The sequence below is a fragment of the Cherax quadricarinatus genome, chromosome 1 (assembly GCF_038502225.1).
Source record: "Cherax quadricarinatus isolate ZL_2023a chromosome 1, ASM3850222v1, whole genome shotgun sequence".
In the NCBI taxonomy this organism is placed as follows: Eukaryota; Metazoa; Arthropoda; class Malacostraca; order Decapoda; family Parastacidae; genus Cherax; species Cherax quadricarinatus.
In genome coordinates, this window is record NC_091292.1 from 35,783,446 (window position 1) to 35,806,214 (window position 22,769).

The window sequence follows — 22,769 nt, forward strand, 5'->3', positions numbered from 1 at the left end:
ACAGTCCTATTACGTTCCAGTATGACTTCAAAAGATGTTAATAGCTAGCAACAGAACAGCAATAAGAAAATCATAAAGATTTTATCATATATATTTATAGAAACACGGCACATTGTTCAGAGATCCAGTACCATACCCTTATTATTTGGTTTCCATGCTCCCAAAGGGTATGGAAAGCTCCGGTTAAGAACCCCTACTCCAGACCTCCCCACCACTACGCATAATTGCACTGATATTTGTACTGCTTAGCTGATGGTACGCAACCGGTGCTATGTAGGTGTCTCCTACATAGCACCGGTTGCGTTCGAAAAAAGGTAAGCTCCGAGAATAATTTCATTCTCACTCCCGTTTGCGTACCATCAGCTAAGCGGTACAAATATCATTGCAATTACGATAACAAGTGGTTTAAAGCATGGAAGAGTACTGCAGCTGGCCGGTGATCACAACCAGATTCCGGGGAAACAAACAACGACCATGACTTCACACCTCCAGCGAAACCACCAGACATGTTTCCTCCAGAGATTTTACTAGACGTCTAGTGTTGTGTGTCGTGGTTGGACGAGGAACTGACAGAAGGAAAGAGATGCACATCAGGAAAATAAGAGACACACCAGGGGAGGAGATACACCAGGGGAGGCAAGACACACCAGGGTAGGTGAATACTCCAGGGGAGGGGAGACGGGGGGAGAGATCCTGCCAGCGGAAGTGACGTTTCCGGTAGCCACTATGCTAGACGAGTCCGTGTTAATAAACGTTCTTTTTTGGCAATTAAGTAAATGAATTTCCTGGCGTTTTGTTGCAGGATATTCGGGTGTGGACGGTGTGGGCGGTGTGGGCTGGACATCGCACCTCAGGAGCTGGTCATGCGCGCCCTCAGACACGTCTTCCACCTACACTGTTTCACCTGCGCCTCCTGCCACGTCCAACTCCATAAAGGTGAGTGTGTATGTGTGTGTACTTACCTAGTTGTACTCGCCGAGTTGTGGTTGCAGGGGTCGATTCACAGCTCCTGGCCCCGCCTCTTCACTGGTCGCTACTAAGTCACTGTTCCTGCTCCATGAGCTTTATCATACCTCTTCGCGTGTATGTGTGTGTGTGTGTGTGTGTGTACTCACCTAATTGTGGTTGCAGGGGTCGATTCATAGCTGTGTGTGTGTGTGCTTTAGGTTAAGAGATTGATCACCTTGCACTTAGGGTGACGGACTGATTACAACATACTCCTTCTCTATTTGCCTTCTTCGTCTTCCATCATGACTGATCTCTCTAAGTGTAAGTAAGTTTATTTAGGTACAGGCACACACAAGCACAATTACCATACATCGTGTTAATTACATACGATAACCCAAAAACGTCAGAGTGACTTATTTTCATTTGGGTCCTTTTGTGTGATTCATCTCTGTATTCGACTGTTGAATCCTGCAGCATGGACGAAACATTTAGTTATTAATGGTTCCTAATATTGTACATATTTCTTTTCCATATTTCCTCACCAGTTTTCCATTCAGCCTTCTGACAACCATGGATTAGTGACCTCTTGCTCTCCTGCTCCTACTTTCTTTCCGTTCAGATTTCAGTGTCTGTCATATAGTTCATTTGCTACTTTCTTTATCATCTCGTGCACCTCCCTGTTACCAGAGAACATTTCTGTAAATGTATTGTTTATTCCCTCTACGCTTTCTTCTGTAACCATATCTTCTCTCGCTATGCCTTCCTACACTTCCTTTTTTCTTTCCTTCGTATCCTCTAGTTCCTTCTTCATCTCACTTAGATTCCAGGCTTTCTAACCTTTGTTCTGGCAGGTAAAACACTTTTTTTCGATTCCATGCTTTCTACAGATACATTTTTACCTTTCACTCCATTTCCATGAGAAAATCTTCTTCCATCTTGTATACAGCTCAGCTTCAAATTTTTCAATGTCCACCAACATCCCGATTGTTCCTCCTTAGCTCCCATTTCTTTTATACTTGGCTTTCGGGTTCTTATTTCTTTGCTTTTCAAGCGTAAAATGTGAGGTAAAATAATTTCTTGTGATTGTAGCATGATCGCTGAATGAACCACTGGTTCCTGCTGCTCTTGACTATTACAATCAGTTCACATAGGTCAGTTGAGCAGAGCGTGCAGATATTTGTGTGTGCTTGTGTGTGACTCGCGAAATCGTAATGACACAATTGCGAGCAAACCATACCATGGGTGGGGTTTGAACCCGCGGTCAGAGAGTCTCAAAACTCCAGACGGTCTGGAGTTTTGAAACTCTCTGACCGTGGGTTCAAACCCCACCCGTGGTATGGTTTGCTTGTGTGTGAGTGTGCACTCACCTAAATGTGGTTGCAGGAGCAAAATCTCTGGCGCGCTTCTACGCTTATTGCTACTTGGTTCAGTCTCTCCCGACTTCGTACCTATTCCTAAAACTATGTATGAATCTTGCCTCTACCACTTCATTTCCAGGTAGTTCTATTGCCTGACTACTCTAAACATGAAGAACTATACACCAATAACCCGCACATAGAAGAGAGAAGCTTACGACGACGTTTCGGTCCGACTTGGACCATTTACAAAGTCACACTAACGAGAAGTAGAGCAGGACGGGTATATATAGGCAGGAAGAGGTAGTGGTAGTAGTAGTAGTAGCAGTAGTAGTAGTAGTAGTGGTAGTAGTAGTAGTAGTAGTAGTAGTAGTAGTAACGGTAGTAGTAGTGGTAGTAGTAGTGGCGGAGATGGAAGTAGAAATGGGGAAGTAAGGAGGAGGAGCCAATCTATATAAACCCGTCCTGCTCTACTTCTCGTTAGTGTGACTTTGTAAATGGTCCAAGTCGGACCGAAACGTCGTCGTAAGCTCCTCTCTTCTATGTGCGGGTTATTTGTGTATCGTTCCAGTCACGGTATTGTGCCTTTTTTTGTTATTTATGAAGAACTATTTCCTAACGTCCATATGACTCATCTGAGTTTTCTGCTTTCTCTTTCCCATCTCTCAAAGAATCTGCTACTATTTACCCTATCAATTCCTCTCAGTATTTTGTACATAGCCATTATATCCCCTCATCCCTCCAGGGTCATCAGGTTGAGTTTCCCTAGTCTCTCCTTATAGGACACCCTGTAGCTCTGGGACTAGTTTCATTACAAACTTCTACATTTTCTCCAATTTCTTGACCCGTTGTGGGTTTTATATTGGTGGAGCATACTCTAATATGGGCTCGATGTACACGATATACAGAGTAGTGAATGACTCCTTACTTAGATGTCTGAAAGCTAGTCTTAGACTTGCTAGACACGCATTTGCCGCAGCACTTACTTGGTTGATGTACGCCTCAGATGATATGGTAAGTGTAATACTCAACCTGAGGTTTTTTCCTTGAGCGAGGTTTGAAGCCTTTGCCCCCAGAGCCTGTACTCCGTCTGCAGTCTTCTTTGCCCTTCCCCAAACTTCATAACTTTGTACTTGCTGAGGTTGAACACTAGAAGTCATTTATTAATCCAGACCAAAACTGTCTGGATCAATTTTTAGCTTTTTTCTGGTCCTTGTCTGCTTGTATTCTCCTCATTAGGTTCACGTCATCCGCGAACACTGACACCTCTGATTCTGTCCCTTCCGACATGTCATTCACGTATACAAGAAATAGCACCGGCTCTAGTGCTAATCAGAAAGGACAAAAAAGGCACAATACCGTGACTGGTACAGGTTATTTGTGTCTAGTACTAATAACTGTGGAACCCTACTCGTCACATTCCGACACCCATTCACGGACCATCACCCGTTGTTTTCTTCTTTTCAAGTAAGCCTTGTTCCGTTGTAGTACCTTTCCTGTTATTGTTGCCTGTTCTTCTAGCTTTTGAACCAGTCTCTTACTGTACTGTCTCAAAAATCTTCCTTCAGTTCAAGAAAATGCAGTCTTTCCATCATTCTCTCTCTCTCTTTCTCTCTCTCTCCTGCCTTGCTTCTGTTACCTTGTCGTAGATCTCCAGTAGGTTTATGACACAGGATTTATCATCTCTAAGGCCGTTCTGGTTGTCATGTATGAGCCCACTCGTTTCTAGATGTTACGCCACTCTTCTCCTGATAATATTCTCCATAACTTTACATCCTGTACATGTCAGTGACACTGGTCTGTAATTTAACGCTGCCTGTCTGTCTCGTTTCTTAAAAATTGGGACTACATTTGCTGTCTTCCACACCTCCGGACGTTGCCTGTGTTGATAGACTTGTTTAAGATTGTTTCTAGCGGCACATACAGTGCCTCTGCTTCCTCCTGGTAGAGACAGTATCTGGTCACACCGCCTTCTAGGTATCTAGCTCAAATAGTAGCTGCTTCACCTCCTCACCAGTTGTGTGTATTGTATCTAATGCTTGCCAGTGCGCATTTTTGCTTTGGTTTACTGGTAGCCTTCCTCCTCTGAAATTACGTCCCTAAATCTTTTGCTGAACTTCTCGGACACTTTCTGGCCATTTCATGTGAGCTCCATTCCTTCTTTCTTCAGTCTGATTACTTGATCCCTTACTGTTGTCTTCCTCCTGATGTGGCTAAATAACAACTTTGGGTCAAAATTGGCTTTCGATGTTGTATATCACAACGAATATCTCCGGAGGGGTAAGGAGATTTCTTCGGAGGCGAGCCTTAGGGATTATTTGTATTTGTTATAATCTGCATTGGTATACCACATTTTCAGCGTCCTTTTAATTTCCTTTTAACTTTCCAAAACTGTATTCTGGTTAGCATGTTCCTGGATTCCTGGTCCTTGTCCATGGGTCAGGAGGGTGAAGGGGATGGTGTGAGTTGAGGGTTTGGGATGGGGGTAGGTTATTTGCCTTAGAGGGGGCAAGGATGCTGGATGTAGACAGGGATGAGTGAGGAGGCTACGGTTAGGGAGGCCTGGGGTTTGGAAGTTGGGGTGATAGGAAGTTGTGAGGAAGGTATTTTTGCTGGGAAAAAATATGGACTGTGGGTGTGGGGAGGGGAATGGAGAATGATCCATTTTGGGTTAATGTGTTTGGGTTGTAGAGGTACTAGGTGTTGAGGGAGGTCTGTTGGTGGGTGTTCCTGGAGAATCTCCTAAGGCTGAGCTTGAATATTTTTCAATGCATACACATCTCTCCTTCCTGCCTTTAGCGTAATTGCACCTTTGCTATTAATTGCTCCTGGTCCTTCCTTGGTCCACTCTCTCCCTGCTCCATGAGCTTTATCGTATTTTTTTTTAATCTGTGTATGGATCCTGCCTCCACGACATCACTCTCTAGACAGTTTCACTTCCTGACAACGCAATGACTGAAGAAATACTTCCTAATATCTTTGTGACTAATCTGAGTTTACAACTTCCAGTTGTGATCCTTTGTTGCTGTGTCCCATCTTTGAAACATTGTGTCCCTATCTACCTTGTCAATTTCTCTCATTATTTTATATATTGTTATCATGTTTTCCCTAGCCCTCCAGTCCTCCAGTGTTGTCAGGTTGATTTTCCTTAATTAACCTCTCTTCATAGGACATGCCCATTAGCTCCGGGAGTAGTCTTGTTGGAAAGTTGTGAAAAAAGACACTTATGTACAGTTCAGGATATTTATTAAAGGAAACGTTTCGCCACGAGTGGCTTCTTCAGTCTTAATGCAGAGAAAACTAAGAAAACGCGAATATATAGTGGCAGGAGTCAGGTGAAGTGACGCGTGGGTAGAGGCGGTAGTAGTAGTAATAGTAGTAGTAGTCGTAGTGGAACTAAGGTGGTGAGACGGATGTCCTGTTGACATCATGTAACAGCAGTTTCCAGAATGGGTAATATTCTGTTGATTAGCAGTTTTGAGATACTGTAACTACCGGACTTTTGCTTTATAGTGGTACTGACAGCAATTAGGGCAGCTTCTATGTATTTTCTCCGTCTTAAATCGTCTTCTTTAATCACTAGTTTAGCCTCACTGAATTTCATGAGGTGTCCAACATCGTCCCTATGTTGAACACACGCGTTTTTACGGTCATCATTTTGTGCAAGCATTTTTGTGTTCGGTGATCCTAACGTCCAGAGATCTGGTTGTTTCCCCCACATATACTTTGTCACACACCCCACATGGTATAGTGTAAATTCCTGCACTTGTGCCAAAATCATGCTTGGGTTTTTGTATCAGGTTCCTAATAGTAGTTGAAGAGCTGGTAGATATTTTAGCCAGTTTTCTGTCAAACATTTCTGAAACGTTAGTGGCAACGTTGCTGACCGGTAAAACGATGTAACTTGGTGGCTTTTCTTCAACTTGATTGGTGTTGGTCTTGTTGAGGATACTTGTCGCACGTTTCCTGCAGTCACGTATGAAGTGTAGGGGAAAGTGTAGTGAACTAAAAGAATTGGTGATGTATGTGCATTCTTCTTCGAGGAACTGCGGACTGGAAATTCTGTAGGCTCTCAGAAAGAAGCCAATAACTACCCCTCTTTTAGTTCTGGTGTCATGGTGAGAGAAGAAATGTAGAAGATCGTTCTTGTAGGTAGGTTTCTGGTAGACTTTAAAAGAAAGTCTGTTTTCAACAGTGAGTAGGAAAACGTCGAGAAAAGGTAATTGGTTGTCCTTCTCTTTCTCTAGTGTAAATTTAATAGTAGGTTCCAGAGTGTTGATGGTGTTGAGGATGCCACGTACATCTAGATTTTTGGGTACAATGACAAAAATATCATCAACGTACCGCATCCATGTAACTGACCTAGGGATGCTACTGAGGATCCGTCTGGATTCTAGGTCCTCCCTATATAAATTGGCAAGTACTGCACTAAGGGGTGATCTCATGGCTAGCCCGAAGAGTTGTTTATACTTCTTGTCTTCAAACCTAAAGCAGTTATAACGAACACAAAGTTCGACACGGCTCACAAAATCTTGGCGGGGTACAGGTAACTCTGTATCATCGTTAATCACCTTGATCAACTGGGACATTGGTGAATAAGACAGTCACGTCGAAACTTGTAAGCTTCTTATCACTCATGTCGAGATCTCTGATACGGTTAAGGAGGTCACCAGAATGCTTCTGGTGAGAATGACTAATTGTACCAAGGAGTTTAGATAAATATTTGGCTAAAACTCCTGCCAGATGTAATTGGTCTCATAGGCACATTTGGTTTGTTGGTCTTCGGTAAACCATAAAGCCTTGCTGACTTGGGGCTGGTAGGGACGAGGCGCAAGTGCTTTTTGCCTTCTGATTTCCTGAGTATGCTGCGGGTCTTACTGAGAAAGGAATCCGTGTCTTTCTTCTATGTATGCTAGGGGATGGAAGCGTATGTGTTGGGGTCGTTTAATAAACTTGCATCTTAGCTTGAGGGGGGGGTCTGTTGGTTGCATTAGCTTTACGTCATCTGTATACAGGGGCAACTCTGAATCTATCCCTTCCGTCATGTCATTCACATATTTCAGAAACCTTTGCAATTTCTCTAATTTCTTGATGTGCTTGACCAAGTGTGGGTTCCATACTGGTGCGACCAATATGGGCCTGACGTACGCAGTGCATAGCGTTTTGAATGATTCGTAACTTAGGCGTTGAAAATCTATTCTTAAGTTTGCCAGGAGGTCATATGCTGAAGCAGTTACTTGGTTGATGTACGCCTCAAATATGCTCGGTGTGATACTCACCCCAAGATCCCTTTCCTTGAGTGAGGTCTGCAGCCTTTGACTCGTAGCATGTACTCCGTCTGCCGTCTTCTTTGTCCTACCCGAATCTTCATGGCTGGGTTAAACTCCACGAGCCATTTATTGGACGAAGTTTGCAGCCTGTTGTGGCATGCTAAGAGTATGTTACATTTTATTTGGCTTATGTCACTCACCCATATAGGCATGCCTCCCAGGACACTAGCTTCCATTTGCAGGTGTCTTGAACCTACGCTAGCGCTACTGTCTGCTTTCTCTCTTTAAGGTTCTGCCTGACTTTAAAGCCCTTTGAGTTAATCAGCTGGATGATTGAGAGAAAAGGTGGTTCCATTAGTATTTCGTGCAATGGTGGCACACTACACATGGAGGATGCCTAGTCCTGGCTGTTAGAGCCCTTTTGGGGTGGGGATGTGGCATGCTAAGAGTAAGTTACATTTTATTCGGCGTATGTCACACACCCATATTAACATGCCTTCCGACCAGCTAACCAGGCGCTTAGGGTTTAACGATCAGGGGCCCCAGCGTTATACCAGTACCTTGGTTCAACCCTCCAAGCACATGGAAGCCCACCAAAGCTGTGAAGCGAAGTGGGACGCTCGTGAAGCAGCTTTAGCAGACTTGCTTTTAGTGCTGGTCACTACGATTCTTACCATGTCTGGTGCTCACATTTTTGTCTCATTCTATGTAGCTGTAAATACTGCACATAGGCTATTTAAACTGTAAATACTACCTAATTTTGGTGAAGGAAACACAATCAATTATTCTCTCTGCTGCCTTTTTTGCTGGTTCTTAATTGGTTATCGTGCTACGGCAAGGTGTGCAGATCAATAGTCTACACCTGTGTTCGCGATACCTGTTCAGATCTCTCTGTAGTTTCCCCTTATGACAGTTTGCTTGAATTGTCTGCATTAGCTTTAAGTCGTCTGTAAACAGGGGCACCTCTGACACCTCGTCACGTACCTTCACTTGTTGTTTCCTTTCTGTCAGGTATTCCCTGATCCATTTGAGTGCCTTTCCTGTTATTCTTGCCTGGTCCTGTAGCTCTTGCACTAATCTCTTGTGCAGAACTGTGTCGAAAACCTTATGACAGTCCCGTCTTATTTCTGTTACCCAGGATTTCTCCTCCCGAAACCGTGTTCTACCACTCTTCTAAATATCTTCTCCATGACTTTGCATACTATACATGTCAATGACACTGGTTTGTAGTTTAATGCTGTCTCTCTGTCTCCTTCCTTAAAAATCAGGACCACCTTTTTCTGTCTCCCACACCTCAGGTAGTTGAATTGTATTATGCGTTCAGGGGTAGACTCTGTTATCATGCTACGGCACACCTTGCTGTAGCATAATAACGAATTAGGAACGAGCAAAAAGACAGAAGAAAGAATAAATGATGATATTTTCTTCACCAAAAATAAGCTGGTATTTAGAGTGTATATAGCCTATGTACAGTATTCACAACTACAGTGGTATCTCGATATTCGAACTTAGTCCGTTCCAGACGGCTGTTGAGAAAGTGAGTTGTACGAATATTGAATCAGTTTTTCCTTTAAGAAATAATGTTAATTGGATTAATTCGTTCCAGACTCCAAAAAATTACCAATTATAAAACATTTTAAGTGAAAATATTGTTTAGTTAAACCTGTATAATAATATCTGCATTCTTAAAATCATACATGAAAATTTTAAAAGCAATAAATACATGAAATAAATGAACATTTAAATGCATTTTACCTTTACTGAGGAGTGCTGATGGCCTAAGAGGAAGGTGGAGAGATATTATTTGCAAAGGGTGTCACCTTCCATAAAAACATCAAAAACTGTCCGTCTGGTGTTTTTTCTCTTTTCTGTCTCTGTGCAGTATCACTTGAAGATAATGTTAGGATGCCATTTTTCCATTAGGCTCAGTGTTTGAGCCCAATGGTAACACAGTTTCTTCATTTCTGCAGTGGAAATGTTGCCATTACTGCTTCCCTCCTCCTCTCCTGAAGAAATTTCCTCAGCCACTTCTTGCTGCTCTCTCTGCAGGTCTTGAAGTTCTTCTGTGGTGAGCTCATTCCTGTGACCCTCCACCTACTCCTCTACATCCTCATTATCCATTTCCAAACCCATGGACTGGCCCAGAGAAACAATATCCTTCACTACAGGCTCTGCCTCGAAGCCTCAAAATCTCGGACTGAAACAGTCTGGCCGCAGTTCCTTCGAGGTAGAGTTCACTGTCCTGAAAGAAACTCCCCTTAGGCTTCGTCTATTATTCTTAAACACTGGAGGATATTAAAATGGTTTTTCCAAAATTCTCTAAAGGTAAGCTCTGTTTCAGAGGTCATTTCTAAGCACCTTTTAAACAATGCTTTTATGTACAGATTCTTAAAATTGGAAAATACCTGCTGGTCTTTGGGATGGATAAGAGGAGTGCTGCTGGGGAGCAAGAACGTCACTTTAATGAATAGTATTCATCCACCAAATTTTCCTCAGAGCCTGGAGGGTGAGCAAGAACATTTTCCATTATCAGAAGTGCCCTTAATGGTAGGGTTTCTTCACACTTAGGGCAAACACTTCATATATTCATTCAGTGAAGAACTACATTATTACCCAAGCATCACAATGAGTTTACTTTTAATCGCATTGTTTTTCTTAAACACTCTTGCATTTTCGGAGTGCTAGACTAGCAACGGTTTAATTTTGCAGTCCCCCACTAGCATTACCACACAACAAGAGTGTTAGCCCATCTTTCACGGGTTTGTGTCCTGGTAATGATTTTTCTTTTTGTGTGATGTAGGTTCTCTTAGGCACTCTCTCCAAAAGAAGCCAAGTTCATCACAATTAAAAACTTGTTGAGGAATAAATCCCTGTCTACTTAGGTTTTAAATTCCTTAACAAACTTTTCAGCCTCATCTCTGTTAGCACTGACAGCCTCCCCATGCCTTACTACATCATGAATCCCGCTCCTCTTTCTATACCTATCAAACCAGCCGCTACTTGCCTGAAATTCATCATTTTCAGTATTGTTTCCAGGGGTGTTTTTCCCCTAAGATCACTATTTAACTACTTGGTTTTTTCAGAAATTGTTTCACAAACACTGTCACCGGCTAATTATTTATCGTTAATCCACACTAACAAAAGTGTTTCCACTTCTTCAATTACAGTGCTAGTCACGGCATTACACCGGGCGAGCGCCCCGGCATGATGCCGTGACGGAAATCAAAGGCCTACCATAGAGGGATTTTTTTTCGTCACTGCATTATGCCGGTTATCATTATGCAGTTAGCATGACGTCACGGCCTGCCATGACACTCCACAGTGACTCCTCAGTGCTCACGTGACTGCAGTGGTGAGAGGAAATGTTACACTTTTGTCTCTCGTCCACCCCATCTTTTGTCCGGTGTTCCCTTTGGTTTTCGGTTTATACATGTCTGATGATGGGTAAAACAAAGTCTTTAAAACCTGAAACTATAGCTCAAATTATAAGGCTTCACAAAGCTGGGCACCAGACGAAATAAATAGTGGAGAATGTTGGTGTGTGTGAGCATTCAGTGAGGAACAGGGTGCAGCGTTTCAAGGCTGGTGGCGGTGTCGAGTTACTGTCTGCCAAACCTTGGCCTGGCCCCTCGAAGAAGACATTTGTTTGTACCTTATCTATGTTAAGGGAGCGGTTAGAGAGTACACCTATGATAACTGCCAGAGAACTGAAAGAAAAGAACCCACATCTTCTCTCAGAGGCATCTGTAAGAACTGTTAACAAACGTGTGTCAGAACTGGGCTACAGTAGTCACCGCCAGGTTAAGAAACCGATCCTCTCCAAGCCACAGAAGAAATGTAGGCTGGATTATGCAAAGAAATATCTTCACTGGAATCCTCAACAGTGGTCTGAAATACTTTTCAGTGAAGCAACCTTCACCGTCACCTGTAACTATGGGGGACATGTGTACCGGCCCAGAGGTAGTGACCCGCTAGACCCAGGCTACACCCGTGGGACCACCAAACACCCAGACTCGCTCGTGGATTGGGAGTGTTTCAATGTTCAGAGTGTTGGTGAATTCATTGTGCTTCCCAAAAACAAGTATATGAACCAGTATAATTACCTGGATTTATAGTGCATCAATTTACCTGAGGCATTTGACAAGTGTGAAGTGAGGTTTATTAATGACTGGCCAGGCAATCCCCCAGACCTAAACCCTATTGAGAATCTCTGGTTAATAGTGAAACGAAGTTTCTGGGCAAGAATATCAGTTCCATCCCATGGTTGGAGGCTGCTCTACATGAGGCATGGAATAATGTACCTCCCCAAACTCTCAAGAATTTGTGTGAGTCTTCCTACATGGCTGAGGGATGTGATTAAGCGTAAAGGACGCAGCATCAAGTATTAAAACCTCAGCAAGTGTGCAAATATGTATATTATAACATTTCATGGTATGTGTTTATGTTTTGGTACATTGGGGGAGGGGCGGCATAATGCCGTGACTAGCACTGTATCTGTGACCTTTTCACAGCCAGAATTTACACTCCTTTTGCCATATCAGCCCCTTTTGCTGCCTCTTTATTTTTCAGTATGAACGATATGGTGGATTTCGTCATACCATTTTGAGTGGCCAGGTCCAACACACGTGTTCCACTGTCCCACTTTGCAATGAGTTCTTTTTTCACCTTAAATGTTATTTTCACTGCTTTCCTTTTAGGCTTGTTTGGATCATTACTCTTTTTTGGGTCCATGATTATTTATTTTCATTGAAAATATTTAAAAACACCACAGAAGTTTGTATGAACGATGCTTAACAAACGGAAGCTGACGAGAGACTGAGCACTTGATGCTTTGTTTTCATCGGACTTGGTCCAGATGGACAGTTTTGTTTAAGGTGAATATCAGGGCAACCTCCGAATACTGAGTAAATTTTTTCTCGAAAAAGTTGGGCGAGTATCGAATTGTATGAATATAGGGACGTACGAATATTGAGGTTCCACTATATGTGCAATGAGGCGAATGTGAGCACATGAAATGGTGAGAACCGTATGAACCACGTGGGAAGGTAAGTCTGTCAAAGTTGCTTCAGGAGCGTCTCACGTCGCTTCACAGCTTTGGCAGGCTTCCATGTGACTGTTTGGTTAATATAATATAATACCAATAATAATATATGATATATACCAATACCAAGGTATTGGTATAACAATGGAGTCCCTTCTCGTTAAATCCTTAGCACCTGGTTCGATGGTTGGGAGGTATGCCTATATGGGTGTGTGACATTCCCCAAATAAAATGTAACATAATTTTAGCATGCCACACCCCACACTTGAAAAGGGCTCTAATAGCCAAGACTAGGTATCCTCCATGGGTCATGTGCCACCATGGCACGAAATACTAATGGAACCTCTCAACCATCCAGCTCGTTAAGCAGTGATCAACTTGAAGGACTTCCAAGTCAGGCACAACCTTAAAGTGATACAGCCGACAGTAGAGCTAGCGTAGGTTCAAGATACTTGTGGATGGGAGAAAGTGTCCCCTCTTAAAAAAAATGATTAACTCATATTTTACTTTATGACAATAAGGGGAAAAAAGAGCTTACTACGCATGTTGTCCCTAATACATTCTAACAAATGAAGTTCTGGAAAGGGAGTCCGACAGCGCATTATCTTTGCAGGCTATGTGGTGCATGGGGAGGTTGTAAGGTTGCAACAGTAAGGCCCATCACATAAGTCATGTGTACTTATTCTTCATTGAGCTGAGGTACGTCAGAGGATTGTGGTCACTGAAGACGGTGACCACATCTGATGTACTGGACAAAAACACGCCAAAATGCTCCTGCGCAAGTACCAGGGCCAGGACATCCTTCCCAAGAGTAGAGTAGGCCCATTGATAAGCCTGGTATTTGGTCGAGTAGTACGCCACGGGCTACAGATCACCCTTACCAGAAGCTTGGAGTAACACTACCTCAACACCCGATTCACAAGCATCAACCTGTAATAGAAAGGGCTCTGAAAAATAATTGGGAGACAAAAGAATTGGTTCAGTGCATAAGAGACGTTTAATACGGTTAGACGCTTCTTGACAATTTGGAGTCCAGCAAAATTTATTCTTATGACTGGTAAATGAGGCTAGGATATTATATATTGTAATCATGGGGGAGCGCTACACCCATAGGATTATACAGTGCATGTGGGGGGGAAGGTATTCAGGCTCAATTAAGGGAACTGGAGCACAGATCCAATTCCCTAGATCAAGAGCCCCTTACCAGCGTCAAGGAACCCCCCTTGAGGGGAGTGAGCCTAGGAGGCTACAACAGCTGCAAAGTTTTGCAAAAACATCTATAGAATCCTATCATTCCCAAGAACCTTTGCAAGGAATTCTTATCCCGAGGAAAGGGATAATTTTTAATAGCCAATACTTTGGAAAATTTACGTGGTACTTTGCCACTACCTCCTTCATGACCTATGAAAGTAATAGTAGACTGGCCAAAAGAGGATTTACTCAGATTTATTGTGAGTTGAAAGGTTCTGAACATTTCAAAGAAGGATTCAAGTCGGGACACATGTTGATCACACACATCAGAAACTGCAGCTCTTCGTCCAAATAAGCTGCTATGCTTTCAAGTCCTTTAATAGCCTGATGGATAAATTTCTGAAAAGTGGCAGGCGAATTCCACATTCCGAAAGAGGTAACAGTATATTGATACTGATCTGGAATTGTGAAGACAGAAATCTCCTATGCTTTATCTATTAAAGGTACCTGGTAGTAACCTTTAAAGAGATCTAAGATGGAAACGAAAGGACCTTACCCACAAAGTCTGCTATATTGTTCACATGGGAAAGAGGCTAAGCATCATTCATCTTACGGTAGTCGGTACACATACGGAATCCTCCATCCGGCTTCTTAACAAAAATGTATGGTGAAGCCCACGGGCTGGACAATTCCCCCACCAATCCATGTTCTAACAGAAATGAAACTTCCTGCTGAAGTAGCCTCTGTTTTTCAGGATTAGCTCTATAGGGAGAGAGTTTAATAGGTTTAGCAGTTCCTACATTTACATTGTGATAACGCAGGTTACATTTTTCTGGAACACCCAAAAATATGTCGGGATAGGTTTGCAGAAGGGTAGCTGGCGTTTCTACTTGGTCTTCTGCAAGTACCGACATTATGAGGCGAGTATCCTGGACGATGACTAAGTTAGGGAGCCTGATTTGAACCTGCAGAATTATGTCCAGGGAATCAGGATAGCCCACAGGGTCAGGGGCAGAGGACGAAGTCATTACTTAGGTGGTTCAAAGAATAGTTTAATCTTATTAATGTGGTAATCTTTACCCACATTGGATTTATTTATCAGAGGTGCTACCTCATAGTTTAAATCAGAAATTCTTTATTACCATCATTGGTCACATAAACCTTGCTTCAAGGAGCGAGCAGTCACAGGTTCCTGGACCATCACCTTGTCTCCTGGGTTAAAGGAGCAAAATTTAGCAGTTTTGTCATAACTCTCTTTCATGTAGTTTTGAACTGATTTTAAGTGGACCTTATTCAGCTGACGGGCCAGGTGCAATCTCGATGAAGGATTGTAGGGTGTGTTGCAAGCATCTTCTCCCATCCATCCTTCCTTGAGTAGGGGGCCCTCTCACATTATGCCTAAAAACTAGTTCAATAGGACTGTACTCCGTTTATTCCTGCACAGTTTCTCTCATTGCAAACAGCAACAGAGGAAGAGATTCATCCTAGTCTGAAGGAAAATGCATGCAATACGTACACATCAATGTTTTTAGGGTTTGGTGAAGCCGTTCCAAGGCGCCTTGTGACTGAGGATGATAGACTGTAGACAATTTTTTATTAATTTCTAGCTTAGGTACAGATTCTCTGAATGATTTTGTGTAAAATTAGTGCCCTGATCACTCTGGACCGACTGGGGAATGCCAATGTGGGAAATAAACTTAATAAGGGCTTTAACCATGGCTTTTGTATTGATACTGCACATAAGTGCTGTCTCAGTATACCTTCTAGTTTTATGAAGAATTGTAAACAGATATTGGTTACCTGACTTGGCCATTGGTAATGGTTCCACACATTCGATAATTAAGTCTGCAAATGGCTCTCCATCAGTGGATATGGGATGAAGTGGTGCGAATCTAATATAGTGCCAGGGCTTACCCACTGCTGACACTGACAACAGGAGCAGATGTAACTACACACATCTCATCTTATACCTAGCCAATAAAAAATATTTTAATATCCTAAGGAAGAACTGTGAGTTATTTTCAGAACCTGAGTTTTGAATTTCTTTGGATCTACCAGTCTGTCTGGGAGTAAGCTCCTTGAAGAATTGAGACACTTGTGCAATATATGGGAATCTTTACTGAAGAAACGTCTTGCCACACAGTGGCTTCATCAGTCTTATACAAAGCAGGAAGGTATAAGGAGAGGAGGAGCTTGAGGTAATCAGTCCCTTAGCCTGGAGTCGATGTGTTCAGTCCATCAATCTTGTAGAAATTACAGCACAGGACCGTAGCAGTGACTTATATGATGTAGTCAGGTGAGGCAAAGCAGGAGGCGGGTTCATAGTGGAACCATGCACTAGTCTTAGCAGGTCTTCGTCCAAAGATTGGACAAGTTTTGAAGAATTCTTTGTATCAAGATCCCATGATGATGCAGTGTCTGACAGATGTGATGAATGGTTTTGAAAAACCGACAAGTTATCCTCTCTTAGCCTCCTGCAGTTCTGTGGTGGATTATACATCACTGCAATGACTACCTTATGTTCCCCAGAGTGAATTATACCTACTATGTAATCCCTTTCTCCAGTCTCGTCCGTGCTTTCCATTTCGTCAAATCCTCATCGGTTTTTTATAAGCAGTGCAACCCCTCTCTCAAACCTCTGCTCCTTCTATCTTTCCTCACGATCTGATATCTTGGTGGGATGATTGTGTCTGTTATTGTCTCAGTGAGTTTCGTTTCTGTGACTGCTATGATGTCTGGAGACTTCTCATTAACTTTTTCATGCCACTCCTCATATTTATTCGTTATTCCATCAGCGTTCGTGTACCAAACCTTCAGCTTCTTTTTTTGTCACTGTTGGGTTGGGGGGAGTGGGAGCCCTGGAGGGGGCCTATGGGGGGTTGTGGTGTGGGTGGGGTTTGTGACGAGGGGGATGGGGGCCGAGTGCCCATAGGCAGCTGCTGTAGGGGTCGGGTTTGTGACGTGGGGGGTGGGGACAGAGGGAACAATGTGTGGGTTTTGGTTTAGATTGTTCAGTTGGATTGGGGATGTCATGGTTGGATTTCTTCTGCTGTTGTTTCTGGAGGGTGTGTTTGCTCTTTCACCTGGGTCTGGGTTCTGCTTATCTTCATCATTGCCTTTCGTTCCTCCATATGTCTTTGTACCTCTCTTTCAATATTGTGCTTTCCTCCTGTGTTCTGTCGTGATCGAGGTACACTCTCATGTACTCCGGTTTGTCCCTCAGCCGTGCTTTCTTCTGTAGGATCCTGGTTCGAGCTGAATCTGCCTTGAAAATTACTTTGACAGACCGTTTCCTTCCACTTCCAAACCACCCAATTTTCACCGAAAATTTGTCACCTGGGTCATGTCGCCCTCACCTATTGCTTTCATGATACCTTCAGTCACTTTTTTCTCCTCCTGTTTTCTTTCATCGTAGGTTCCCAATTCGACTTCTTGGAGCTCGTAGATAAAAACTGACTTCTTCCTTTCATCCTCCCACTGTGTCTCCCTTTGTATCCTCTGAGGTGCTTTAATTCCTTCCATTGACACGTTCCTGCCTTCAATCCTTGCCCTTGCTGAAGCCCCTATGCCCAGTGGACTGTCTCTCCTGCTCAGCTATTCCTTGTCACTGCAGTTGTCTGTTAGAGTCTCTGCATATGTGTGTGTACTCACCTAACTGTACTCACCTAATTGTGGTTGCAGGGGTCGAGACTCAGCTGTGTGTGTGTGTGTGTGTGTGTGTGTGTGTGTGTGTGTGTGTGTGTGTGTGTGTGTGTGTGTGTGTGTGTGTGTGTGTGTGTGTGTGTGTGTATGTGTGTGTGTGTGTGTGTGTGGGTGTGTGGGTGTGTGTGTGTGTGTGTGTGTGTGTGTGTGTGTGTGTGTGTGTGTGTGTATGTGTGTCTGTCTGTGCCTGTGTGCTTGCGTGCGCGAGCGCGCGTGCGTGTGCTGCATGCGTGTAAGCGTGTATCGAAAAGTTTTGTGCACGTTTTTCTAAATACAAAAATCCGAAAAGAGAATATGAACAATATTTTATGTTTTTATGTGTTTTCTGTGGTGTGTGGGGAGGAGTGGGGAGGGAGAGGGAGGGGAGGGGCGTGAGGGGAGGGGAGGGGCGTGAGGGGAGGGGTGGGATGATGGAAACTCTGTTAAACCATTTCGTTTGGAGGTTTGAAAATTAATTAAGAGACAGAGCTCAAAATTCCGTTTCCAGGGAGGATTTTTTTCTCTCTCTCGTTTTTGATGCCCCAACTTTCACAAGTAAATTAATAATGAGCTGCGAGGCGGAAGGAATGATATTTTCATTGATGCGTTTGTCTGTGTGTTCATTTGTATGTGTGTGTGTGCGTGAGTACTCACCTAATTGTACTCACCTAATTGTGGTTGCAATGATCGAGTCATAGTTCCTGGTCCCGCCTCTTTACTGATCGCTACTAGGTGCTGTCTCTCCTTGCTCCATGAGCTTTATCTTACCTCTTCTTCAAGCTATGTATGGTTCCTGCCTTCACTACGTCACTTTCCAGACTATTCCACTTCCTGACAACTCTATGACTGAAAAAATATTTTTTGACATCCCTCTGACTCATCTTAGTCTTCAACTTCCAATAGTGACCCTTTGTTGCCGTGTCCCATCTCTGGAACATCCTGTCTTTGTCCACTTTGTCATTTCCTCACAGTACTTTAAATGTCTTTATCATGTCCTCCCTATCCCTTCTGTCTTCCAGTGTCGTCAGGTCGATTTCCCTTAACCTTTCCTTGTAGGACATGCCCCTTAGCTCCGGGACTAGTCATGTTGCAAACCTTTGCAGTTTCTCTAATTTCATGACGTGCTTGACGAGGTGTGGGTTCCAAACTGGTGCTGTATACTCCATTATGAGCCTGACGTACACGGTGTACAGAGTCCTAGGACTGACCCCGGTGGTTCCACCGCGCTCTTCACAGACGACCACTCTGATACCTCATCACGTACCATGACTCGTTGTTGCCTCCCTGTCAAGTATTCTCTGATGCATTGCAGTACCTTTCCTGTTATGCGTGCATGATCCTCTAGTTTTTGCACTAATCTCTTGTGTGGAAGTGTGTCGAAAGCCTTCTTGCTATCCAAGAAAATGCAGTCTACCCACACGTCTCTCTCGTGTTTTACTTCAGTTACCTTGTCATAAAACTCAGTAGGTTTGTGACACAACCAGCACCTCCGTGCTGGTTGTCGTTAATAAGCTCATTCCTTTCTAGGTGCTCCACTACTCTCCTCCTGACTTTGCATGCTATACTTATCAGTGACACTGGTCTGTGGTTAAATGCCTCATTCTATCACATTTCTTTAAAACTATGACTACATTTACCGTCTTCCACACCTCAGGTAGTTGCCCAGTTTCAGTGGAAGTGTTGAAGATTGTTGTTAGTGACACACAGAGTCTCTGTTACCTTTCTAAGGACCCACTGGGAGATGTCCGGTCCCACCACCTTTCAGGTATCTAGTTCACTTATCAGAATCTTCACCTCCTCCTCGGTTCTGTGTATTTCGTCCAGCACTTATTGGTGTATCCTTTGTTGGTGTACCCCACTATTCTGGCTTTCCAGAGTCCTTCCTGTCTCCACTAATAAAACTTCTGGGCCTCCCTCCTTATCTTTGCATATTCGTTTCTGGCTCTTCGACTAATCTCTTTATTTTCCTGGGTCCTTTGTCTTCTGTATTTTTTCCATTCTCTAGCTCACTTAGTTCTTGCCTCTCTACACCTTTGGATGAACCAAGGGCTCGTTCTGGTCTTCCCATTTTTTATGTTGCCCTTGGGAACGAACCTCTTCTCTGCATCCTTGCATTTTGTTGTCACGTAGCCCATCATTTCGTTTACTGATTTTCCCACCAATCTCTTTCCCACTGAACCTTTTACAGGAAATTCCTCATGCCTGTGTAGTTACCCCTTTTGTAGTCTGGCTTCTCACCATCCTACTCCTGCGTCCCTCTCCACTTGTAACTCAACTGTGTATTCGAAGCTCAGAACTACGTTATGACTAGCTCCAAGCGGCCTTTCGCATGTGATGTCTTCTATGTCTGAACTACTCAAGGTGAATACGAGGTCCGGTCTTGCTGGTTGATCCTATCCTATCTCTCTGGTAGTGTCCCTAACATGTTGATGCATGAGGCTTTCCAGTACCACCTCCATCATCTTGGTTTTCCATGTTTCGGGTCCCCTATGTGGCTCCAGGTTTTCCCAGTCAATCGGCTTGTGATTGGCATCACCAATAACTAAAAATTTTACTCTACCCATGTGAGCTCTGCTGGCCACCTGAGCTAGTGTGTCCACCATTACTCAGTTGCTCACTTCATAATCTTCTCTTGGCTTCCTGCTGTTCTGTAGCAGGTTGTACATTACTGCACTTACCATCTTAGGGTCCCCAGACTGAATTGTTCATACAATGAAGTCTCCTTCGCCCATTATGTGTGAGTGTGCTTCTCGCTATGGCTCAGGATTGTGTAGCACCAGTTCTCTAGCCATGTGTGGAATCTGCCTCCAGTTCGTGGCTCCCTGGCGCATTTTACTGCTTCACAACTACTGTCACATTAACGATAAGCTTTCCAGTTGCCAAATGGGTTATTTCTATATTTAACGTTTATGTATTCGCTCTCATTCTCTTCTTATGTGTAACATTTTGTATACCTAGTGTAAACTCTTGAGTAGGCAATATGTTTTCACGATGTCCAGTATATCTTTTACACTCTTGGAACATTGTGTTGTAGTAGTCAAAATAATCACTAATCGAGGAAAAACTTTAGATTAAAAATCTTAATTTTAATATATTCTTCCCTCACCAAATATTTATGTACACTGTTTATAAATATACAGCGATTTCAGCAGACGCCAACTTAACTGTGAATACAAAATATCTTGAGGAACCAGAGGTCACAATCGAATATCCACCAGACTGAACTATTACCCTATTTCCTCCCTAATGTGAGAAAGTACCTAACGGTTACCAGACTTTTTTAGCTCTCTAGACCATGTGGTTATGTAATGGTAGAGTATACCGACAGAATGGTATTACAATGGTAGACTATGACAGAATGGTAACAAGATTCACAATGTCTGTTCTGGCATTTTATGGCTTATAGTTGGAAAAATGATTGTTGGAATGTGTTTGGTTTTGTACTCACCAAATAAACACATATTATGTAAGCGGCGCACTTATCAGCGATATAACCGTATCTATTCTTATAGTTATATGACATGAGGAACAATTTTGTTTACCTCAACTCGTACATTTCAGCTCGGGAACCAATCAAGCAGGAAACATTAGTACTTATTCAAATTTCTATATAATTGTTACAAAGTAGGGGCTCCATGCTGGTACTCCATACTGTTGTTCCGTCCTGGAACTGCATACTGGAGTATTTGTCTTATAAAGTGGATAGCTTCCTTAACATTTTTTTTACTTAATCATAAAAACAATTACATTTTTCAACATGGTGTATGCTGCCGAAGTATTCTAGTGTATGTTTTAGAAGACAGGTTAGCGTTATGGCTTACTCAAAGATTTTACTTCTGACTCTCGTAGATGTTAGCCATCTTTCCCCATCGGGCCCATCCCCCTTCTACACTATACTGGTGTTGATGTGAGAATAGTGAGAATGATATACATAGCCTATGTTAGATCCTTAATAAATTATGCTGCACCCATGTTGATATTAGCTAGGGGATATTCTCTCCGACTCTTGGAGTTAATGCAGAGCGCAGCTCTCAGAATCATTCTTGGTTGTCCAAAATCTACCAAAATTCTTAATATGAGAAGGAGCATGGTTTCTCTAGTATCAGGAGCTGTAAGTACTTTATGACATGTAGATGAATGGTTCTGAGAACCGACAAGTTGATAAAGTAGACACATATGCAACACTAGGGTATCATTATTGAGGAAACGTTTCGCCACACAGTGGCTTGATGTAAGCCACTGTGTGGCAAAACTTTTCCTCAATAAAGATACCCAAGTGTTGCATATGTGTCTAATTTATCAACTTTCTGACATATTAGTCTGTGTTACTTTACAAGGCAGTCCCTGAGTAGGAGTCCATGTGCTGGAGCGCTAAACACTCCCTGGCACACTGGCCTCTGTACCTTCTTCACATAGTTTCTCTTTTATTTCTCAACCGTCTTCACTTCTCTTTACCTACGTGAGCTTCCTGCAGGAGGTGTTTCCTGTGACGAGCACCACACAGGCGCTACGGTTATGGCGCTTCCATTGCTTTATTTTACTATTTTACTCATACTTTTTTTTATTTGGACCTTAGAGAGCGTACAAAAACCTGTTTTTTTATGTTTTATATTTCTTACTAAGTTTTATTAAGGTTTTAAATTTCTTTTAATTTTTTTTTATCATTGACTTATACCATAACTACCACCCTAACCACCTCCATCACTACCATAACTACCACCCTAACCACCTCCATCACTACCATAACTACCACCCTAACCACGTCCATCACTACCATAACTACCACCCTAACCACCTCCATCACTACCATAACTACCACCCTAACCACCTCCATCACTACCATAACTACCACCCTAACCATCTCCCTCACTACCATAACTACCACCCTAACCACCTCCATCACTACCATAACTACCACCCTAACCACCTTCATCACTACCATAACTACCACCCTAACCACCTCCATCACTACCACCCTAACCACCTCCCTCACTACCATAACTACCACCCTAACCACCTCCATCACTACCATAACTACCACCCTAACCACCTCCATCGCTACCATAACTACCACCCTAACCACCTCCATCGCTACCATAACTACCACCCTAACCACCTCCATCACTACCATAACTACCACCCTAACCACCTCCCTCACTACCATAACTACCACCCTAACCACCTCCATCACTACCATAACTACCACCCTAACCACCTCCATCACTACCATAACTACCACCCTAACCACCTCTATCGCTACCATAACTACCACCCTAACCACCT

General features: G+C 43.1%; 1 protein-coding gene across 2 annotated transcripts in view; it reads left to right on the forward strand.

Annotated features, from left to right (window-relative positions):
- LOC128687770 (LIM/homeobox protein Lhx2-like) overlaps nucleotides 1-22,769 on the forward strand; it is a 581,158-nt gene that overhangs the window by 359,382 nt on the left and 199,007 nt on the right. For both annotated transcript variants that reach the window (XM_070079655.1, XM_070079703.1), the window contains exon 3: nucleotides 803-936. In XM_070079655.1, the coding sequence (XP_069935756.1) occupies nucleotides 803-936 (134 nt within the window). The remainder of the gene's footprint in view (nucleotides 1-802; nucleotides 937-22,769) is intronic.